At 39.5% G+C, this 8,804-nt stretch overlaps 1 protein-coding gene across 2 annotated transcripts in view; it reads right to left on the bottom strand.

Moving 5' to 3' along the window:
* itga2.2 (integrin, alpha 2 (CD49B, alpha 2 subunit of VLA-2 receptor), tandem duplicate 2) overlaps window positions 1-8,804 on the bottom strand; it is a 61,291-nt gene that overhangs the window by 9,542 nt on the left and 42,945 nt on the right. For both annotated transcript variants that reach the window (XM_089126173.1, XM_039675442.2), the window contains exons 5-17: window positions 5,627-5,741; window positions 5,389-5,516; window positions 5,149-5,297; window positions 4,180-4,330; window positions 3,921-4,086; window positions 3,707-3,786; window positions 3,482-3,620; window positions 3,169-3,314; window positions 2,943-3,086; window positions 1,100-1,297; window positions 886-1,016; window positions 359-522; window positions 6-265 (exon numbers count right to left, since the gene is read on the bottom strand). In XM_089126173.1, coding sequence (XP_088982299.1) covers window positions 6-265; window positions 359-522; window positions 886-1,016; window positions 1,100-1,297; window positions 2,943-3,086; window positions 3,169-3,314; window positions 3,482-3,620; window positions 3,707-3,786; window positions 3,921-4,086; window positions 4,180-4,330; window positions 5,149-5,297; window positions 5,389-5,516; window positions 5,627-5,741 — 1,971 coding nt within the window. The remainder of the gene's footprint in view (window positions 1-5; window positions 266-358; window positions 523-885; window positions 1,017-1,099; window positions 1,298-2,942; window positions 3,087-3,168; window positions 3,315-3,481; window positions 3,621-3,706; window positions 3,787-3,920; window positions 4,087-4,179; window positions 4,331-5,148; window positions 5,298-5,388; window positions 5,517-5,626; window positions 5,742-8,804) is intronic.

Here is an 8,804-nt window from a genome sequence, read left to right as displayed (position 1 = left end):
CTCACCAAAAACTCCCACGCATTGGGACTGAAGACATCTAGAACAGGGTTTGCGTCTGGATAGCCGAGAACAACGTCCACACGCAAAGCAATTGAGTTGACGAGGTCAGGGGTCTCCTGCACATAAACATCATGCTCTTCGCACATGTCCTGCACAGAGATGCGGATGTCTTTCTGGAGGACCCGATCCAAGTTGCTGAAATAACCTCTAGGGCTGACCCGAGAAGACTGCAGGTCAGCATCCAGGGTCAGGTTGTACTTGATATCTGTTTATAAAAGGATGTTTATATGCATTTACTTCCTCTGACCAAATGTGTCTATCTCCTAAAGCAGAACCAGACCAGAATCAGTATCCTTACCCACTGGGCCCAGTGGATTCGTTGGTTTAAATGTTGCGCTGAAACACACTTTAGCCTTGAAGCAGGACACCTGTCTCCCACTGTAGCGGCACGGTTTACTCAGGATACTGATCTTATCAGGGGTGAAGGAAACCTTGGCTTTGACCACTGCAACTGCGCTACCCCTACAACCACAATGAAAGAGTTCAAGAATGTATCAATTAAAACTCAACCATTCAATTGATTTATGGGTTTTGGAACAAACAGGAGAGTCCCACAGAAAGTTGATGCTTAGAGAATTGCTGAGGTGAAAATGGGATTCCAGAGGACAGCTGGAGCGATCATTTCCCTGGCCACAAACACATCCAGATATCCCACCATGACTTAGGCCGTCGATGCAGCTGTTACACACTTCACTCAGTTTTTGAAGGTGGGCCGTTAATGAAGTATTACAAATTAGCATGGTCTCCTGTTACATGGAACGATCTAATCGAGCTGTTTTACACCCCCGCAAAGTTGTAAAAAAAACAATTAGTTCAAATTCTCACCAGAGTTGGACGACTTTCCCAAAAGCCCCCACTGTGACATCTGGGATCGAGTCTCCATTCATATCTCCGCTGGCGTCTAGAGAACGGCCAAAGTACTTCAACGCTGGGTCCAGTTTCGTTCCAACGATTTTCTAAATTGGTGAGAAGATTCTGAATTTTGGCACTTGCAATTACATTTTATGTGCTGAGAACTGAATGAAGTGTTTCATTCAACCTGTGAGCTCTGCTTTCTGATGGTATTTCTGTCGCCATAGTAGATGTAAATGGCACCATGGCCATTGCCTTCCAACGGGGCACCAACCACTACGTCACTGAAGCCGTCCAGGTTCAGATCTGGGACGACGGTGATGGCCGTCCCAAACCGCGCATTCTTTTCAGAACCCTCCAAAAAACCTTGGTTACTTAAGATACCCTATTAAACAATAAAAAATAATAAAGGGGTCTGGTTATGCAGCTCTCATAAATGTTGCAACATTCCATAGTCGGTGAATCAGTATTAATGAGTGTATTATCTCAAATCAATATCACGTCCCCGTCATTATTTATGCGGTGATTAGAGACATCTTTCAAAAACATCAAACAAATCTTACCAACACCAAACATTTTGAATTTGATGGTATTTAATAAGGTGCATTCATATCATGCTGGAATTATCATAATTCACCCTTCGCAGGGAGTTTGATTGACAGGCAATCTGACCAATCATAATCCGCCATCTGCCAAATCCATCATTTTGTCCGACAAAGCAGTTAGGAGAGTTAGTAGATCAGCAATCTACAGCGATCTGTCACAGCACATTAAAGAGCCAAAAAACGATATTTATATATTATATATTGTTTACATTTCTTTGTAATTAATTTGAAAGTTTAGACTTTATTTCAAATCAAAAGTACCTTGGTCTGTCCAGTCTGTCGGCGTGTTGTCAGTGTCCCCTTTGGTTTGCGATGTATTTTTCACTGTGTGAGAACATGTGTGGCGTGAGAGCGCAGTGGCTTGTCAGACATAGCATTAGTAAGGGGGCAGGGCCTTTGCCAATGGTCAATTATGGCCGACCAACCCGATCTCATGACCAAGTCGTATGAATTCGACGAATGATTAAAAAGGGGCTAATTTGTACGAATTCATATGACCTCACTCGTACGAATAAGTACGATTTTGCTAAATCGTACATATTTTACGAATTGGCCAATTCGTAAGAATTCGTTCAAATGTCCTACCCCTTACCCCGCCCCTAAACCTACCCATCACGTGGGTTTAAACAAATCGTACGAGTGAGGTTGTACGAATTAGACACTTTTTAATCATTCGTCGAATTCGTATGAATTGGTCGTGAGATAGGGTAGGGCCGACATGTAAAAATGTCCTCATAAAACTCTTACAACTTGTAAACTGTATTTTTTTGAGAGCTCAGACTCATACCAGGTGACCGCTGTACCACCTGACCACTGCAGATTCATCTTGCCGTTGATGGTGTTGCCACAGAAACATGAAGAGCTCTGACGCTGCGTCCGAAATCCATACTTAGTAAGTACTACATTTGGTTTGAAACTTACTTCGCGACCACTAAAAAAGTATGTTCTATATAGTATGAACGTCCTACATGTATATAGTATGAAATTCCGACGTACTACGTCCACCATGTTGTCACTGTCATGTGACCTGTACCGTCAGTTGCTTTGCTTCAACGCCATTCACAAATCCTTTCCCGTGGCTTTATGGGATAGTAAAGTGTCCATCGAATGTGCACTTCAGAAACTCGGCAGAGGAAGTAGGTCATCCTGGAACTTTTTGCCTACTGTTTTTTGAATACTGTGTATTAGGGACACACTGCTCTGTTGCCATACTGTTTTTCTTCTACCATATAGTAGGGAAGTATTCGATTTTGGATGCAGCGAGAGTCGAACGTCACATGGTGACATTTTGGTAATTTACAACATGGTGTGAATGAAGCATTAGTGTATAAATCTCTTTTACAACCTTCACTTTATTAGCAGGTTATAGTATACTGGAGCTCACTACATAAAAAAGAAGGAAATAAGCGCAATGTACAAAATCACCTTGGTAATGGTGAACAGGTAGACTCGTCCTGTCTCGAACTTCTCCTCGCTCATGTACATCGGAGCTCCAACCAGCAGCAGATCAGTCACTCCGTCAGTGTTCACATCAACGGGACAGAGAACGCTGCCAAAATAAGACCCGATCTGCAAACCACACACACCACATTTACACAACACAGGACTTTACTGTCTGATGAAACTCAAGGTGATTAATGGTCAAATGTACCTGATCTCCTTTTTGTGAATCTATGACCACAGGTTGTCTCTGGCTGTCAATGATGTAAACTATAACCTGTCCTCTATGAACGGCACGAGGAGCCCCGGCCACATAAAACTCAGACGAGCCGTCAGTCACAGAGCTCACAGAGTAGCCTGGATATGTTACAGGGGGAATATTTATACACAAAAATAAGGGAATTAATGTTAATATGCTACCTTTTGCGAAAAGAAAAAAAAAACATTCCAGTGTTAATGTAAAAAATTATGATATTTCAGTTTATTAGATGCAACAAACTTATCTATACTGCTACAGTACTTACCAAGTAATGAACTGTGGTTTCGATCTTCCAAAATTTTCTCAAACGCAGCTTTGGGCAAAATGTCTGATTTCTGAGCAGTTTGGTGAACAATGGTCCCGATCCAATTATATGCTCCAGCTGCTCCCAGTAGGATCACATCCTACAACCAAGACTCAAAGTAAACCACCGGGAGAAAAACACATCTAGAAACACTGATGGAAATACACAAACATATAAAGCCAGCACCTTATTTCTGGTCTGGTATGCACTGAACCCAACTTGAGACATTTCCAGTTTGAAATTATTCCCACTACCTTTTCCAACACCTAAAGTCGTCAATGAACAAAAACAAAGGAAATATTTATTGACAATATATGTTTGTAAAGGAACGCATATATGTTACATTACTCTTAAAAGGCTTTAATATGTAACACACAGTAAAATCAACATTATCATGGACCTTCAATGTTGAAGATTCGATCTCCAAGAGTCCCGACAATCTCTATAAGCGTCGCCTCCTCAGACACATTGAAAAAGTATTTCTCGGTTGGATTACTGGCTATTGACTTAATCTCAGCGATGAGTTTGCTTGTGTCAATGTCATTCCTTATATAATATCCAAGCACCTAAAAAAGTGCAAAAATTCATACTGCATATTAAGACCCATATATGAATTCATACCTTCGCCTAGGACTGTATATCTTATTGTTTTAACTAACCGCAATGCCAAAGCGAGTAATATCTTGGCTCTCGCATGCCGGAATAACAGTTTTCCTCAGACTTGCATCATGTGACTCTCCATCAGTTACCACCACCATCACTTTAGTTGCCCCTGGACGACCTCCGTATTTGGCCAGGAATGCCTCCTTTCTGTGAGATCCAATCACCCGCAGAAATCCACACGAACCCACCAAGGGAAAAGAAAGCATTTAGTGTGAAATCTCTGTAAAGCTAGGCACTTTTTTTGTTACAGGAGCAATTTATTTAACTTTAGAGAAAGTAAAGAAAGTAAACTTTTTTTTTATCATGTATAGCTACATTATTTTTTGCTGCTTTTCAAAATGCTTTTATGTAAAATTATTCTTTTTTTTTTTTGCTTGAGATATTTTATATACAAGTGATTTGTGAAGGAAACAAAGACAAGTTACTATCACTTGTGAGCAGAATATGTACACTGTAAAAAAAGTTATGATCAATAAGTTCTCACAGCTTGTGTTTTTACATTGCTTTAACATCAAAATAAGTTAGGCAATAAGTTACGTATATAAGATGTAATTTAAGTTGAAATGACTTAAATATCCAAGTTGATTGTACTGAACAATTTAAGGAATAAACTTGTTTGTTTTTTTACAGTGGTCTCATTTGTAATTGTCAAATTATTGTGCAAAAAGTGTAACACTACTTCTATTCCTGCTGCTACTAATAATAATTTAGATTTAGTTGGACAAAACATCAACCAAACGGTATGGAGGAAATGTTCATCTTTGAGAAATAAATGAAAAATGAGATATAAGATGAAAACAATCTCCACTGTTACTTTGTTAGAAGACTACCGTACATGTAAAAGTGTATATTTACAAGATTTTATATAAAGGACTGCATATTCAGTTGAATGAGGCTATGTCCTTTACTGTATTTTAGTAACAGTAGTTCAGGTGCAGTTTTTGTTCTGAAAGAATCATGCATACCTGGCAAAATCAATGGCTCTGAAAGTGTTCGTCTCTAATCCTTGTTTCTGCTGAATTTTTAAAGCGGCTTTAATCATGGACTCTTTTGTCTGATAGGAATTCAGGTAGAACTCGAACGAGGTGTCAACGGCGTACTGCATCACACTGACCTGTCACAAACGAAATCAGAAATATATGTAAACAGTCGATACAGACAAGAACACCAGGTTAAACAAATTGCACACAAGTGGTCAGACTGGCCTGAGTGCTTTGAGGCCCAATGTCTAAGTTTTCCAAAAGTTTCTTGAGAAAAGCGACGATTGGTTCCCATGGGTATATACTGTTGGATCCATCCAAAACAATGGCAATGTCCATAAAACTGCCACAAGCTGTTTGAAAGAGAAAGGAAACATAAATGTTAAAATTCTGCTGGGTTTCAAAATGGAGATTAACCTGAACAGTAAACTTTAAGAGACAGGACATGGAAGTGTGTTTGTACTTTGAATGGCAGGGGAAAAGACCGACTGGAGTGTAAACTGTGGGCTCACATCAGCACAGATTCCTGGGTAGAAATACAGACTTCCACAAAGCTGAGCCCACAGAGGACCACACGTCTGAAACAAACACATATATAACTTAATATAACTGAGCATATACATCCCACATAAGCTAACTGAGAACACAAGTTGAAGAAGCTATTTTTCAAAGAAGCAGTTTTTATAGAGCCACAAGATTAATTGTTAAAAGATTGCAATCTCGATTCAAACACCCACACTAAAGAAACATTGTATCAGTTATACTGTCACACCAGCAGGTGTATCAGTTATATTGTCACACCAGCAGGTGGCGACAAGTGACATTTGTAATTAAATAATTCAATCATTGAGATTAGTTCAAAAACGCTAATTCATACAGTAATGAAACAAGTCTTTATGAGAGAGTCATCAACCCGGTATAACGACAAGACGTGAAATAATCACTTTGGTCCACTTTGGAAAACGTGTAGATGTCACGGTTTAACCCCCTCAAACGTGAAACTTACACGTACCAGTGGAGAGATACCCGGATGTTGACCTACACGCAATCGCCTCTGCCATAAGACCGATTGGTTTTCATTAAACCGAGACAAATGGAATTTTATTTTATTGACGATCACTGAGAAATGTTCTATTATTTAAATTGCAAAAAACATTTATTATTTTCAAGGTGAAAAGCAGGGGCGTTTCTAGGTTTCAAAAACATCAGGGACTGAACCCGAAACATCAGGGGCTGGGGTGGGGAATAAGATAGCATGATTCGATACAGAGAAAAATGCATATTGCAGGCCTATATGCAGCGGCAGACTGGCATCCCTGGCACTGTAACCATACCAGCCCACATTACCACACAGTCACACACATTCAAAGGTGAGGAAGTTAGGGGGTTCGGGGGCATACTCTCCCGAGAAAATTTGGATTTCTCAGACCTACATGTGTGCATTTTAGGGTGTTTAAAGGTCATAAAAATGGTATAACAATAGCTTTAAAAGTATGTCAGTGGGCACTGGCAGTAGCATAAAAGATGACAGATTCTTAAATATGAGAATGAGGTCAGTCAGGTCTAAGTCTCATGGCCCTCTATCAGAATCCAGAGTTTTGAACAGATTGGAGAAACTTAATTTTTCGCCCGAAAAAAAAACAAAAAACGAAAGGGGTACCACTGTCGTTTTTTTTTTTTTCGGGTCGAATTTTTGAGTTTCGATATCTCAGCTCTGGAAGGGTCTAGAGCCTCCATTTTTGCACTCAGGTCTAAGTCTCATGGCCCTCTATCAGAATCCAGAGTTTTGAGAAGATTGGAGAAACTTAATTTTTCGCCCGAAAAAAAAAAAAAACGAAAGGGGACCACTGTCGTTTTTTTTTCGGGTCGAATTTTTGAGTTTCGAAATCTCAGCTCTGGAAGGGTCTAGAGCCTTCATTTTTTTTTGCACTCAGGTCAAAGTCTCATGGCCCTCTATCAGAATCCAGAGTTTTGAGAAGATTGGAGAAACTTAATTTTTCGCCCAAAAAAAAAAAAAAACGTAAGGGGTACCACTGTCGTTTTTTTTTCGGGTTGAATTTTTGAGTTTCGATATCTCAGTTCTGGAAGGGTCTAGAGCCTCCATTTTTGCACCCAGGTCTAAGTCTCATAGCCCTTTATTATAATCCAGAGTTTTGAGAAGATTGGAGAAACTTAATTTTTCGCCCCAAAAAAAAAACATAAGGGGTACCACTGTCGTTTTTTTTTCGGGTTGAATTTTTGAGTTTCGATATCTCAGCTCTGGAAGGGTCTAGAGCCTCCATTTTTGCACTCAGGTCTAAGTCTCATGGCCCTTTATCATAATCCAGAGTTTTGAGAAGATTGGAGAAACTTAATTTTTCGCCCAAAAAAAAAAAACGTAAGGGGTACCACTGTCGTTTTTTTTTCGGGTTGAATTTTTGAGTTTCAATATCACAGTTCTGGAAGGGTCTAGAGCCTCCATTTTTGCACTCAGGTCTAAGTCTCATAGCCCTTTATTATAATCCAGAGTTTTGAGAAGATTGGAAAAACTTAATTTTTCGCCCAAAAAAAAAAAAAGCCACTGTCGTTTTTTTTTGGGCCGAATTTTTGAGTTTCGATATCTCAGCTCTGGAAGGGGCTAGAGCCTCAATTTTTGCACTCAGGTCTAAGTCTCATAGCCCTTTATCATAATCCAGAGTTTTGAGAAGATTGGAGAAACTTAATTTTTTCGCCCAAAAAAAAAAACGTAAGGGGTACCACTGTCGTTTTTTTTTTCGGGTTGAATTTTTGAGTTTCGATATCTCAGCTCTGGAAGGGTCTAGAGCCTCCATTTTTGCACTCAGGTCTAAGTCTTATAGCCCTTTATCATAATCCAGAGTTTTGAGAAGATTGGAGAAACTTAATTTTTCGCCCAAAAAAAAAAACGTAAGGGGTACCACTGTCGTTTTTTTTTCGTGTTGAATTTTTGAGTTTCGATATCTCAGCTCTGGAAGGGTCTAGAGCCTCCATTTTTGCACTCAGGTCTAAGTCTTATAGCCCTTTATCATAATCCAGAGTTTTGAGAAGATTGGAGAAACTTAATTTTTCGCCCAAAAAAAAAAACGTAAGGGGTACCACTGTCGTTTTTTTTTTTTCGGGTTAAATTTTTTAAGTTTCGATATTTCAGCTCTGGAAGGGTCTAGAGCCTCCATTTTTGCACTCAGGTCTAAGTCTCATAGCCCTTTATCATAATCCAGAGTTTTGAGAAGATTGGAGAAACTTAATTTTTCGCCCAAAAAAAAAAAACGTAAGGGGTACCACTGTCGTTTTTTTTTCGGGTTTAATTTTTGAGTTTCGATATCTCAGCTCTGGAAGGGGCTAGAGCCTCCATTTTTGCACTCAGGTCTAAGTCTCATAGCCCTTTATCATAATCCAGAGTTTTGAGAAGATTGGAGAAACTTAATTTTTCGCCCAAAAAAAAAACGTAAAGGGTACCACTGTCGTTTTTTTTTCGAGTCGAATTTTTGAGTTTCGATATCTCAGGTCTGGAAGGGTCTAGAGCCTCCATTTTTGCACTCAGGTCTAAGTCTCATAGCCCTTTATTATAATCCAGAGTTTTGAGAAGATTGGAGAAACTTAATTTTTCGCCCAAAAAAAAAAAACGTAAGGGGTACCACTGTCGT

The sequence above is a fragment of the Pimephales promelas genome, chromosome 23 (assembly GCF_988280905.1).
Source record: "Pimephales promelas chromosome 23, fPimPro1.hap1.1, whole genome shotgun sequence".
Classification (NCBI taxonomy): Eukaryota; Metazoa; Chordata; class Actinopteri; order Cypriniformes; family Leuciscidae; genus Pimephales; species Pimephales promelas.
This window is presented reverse-complemented; position numbering and strand designations above follow the sequence as displayed.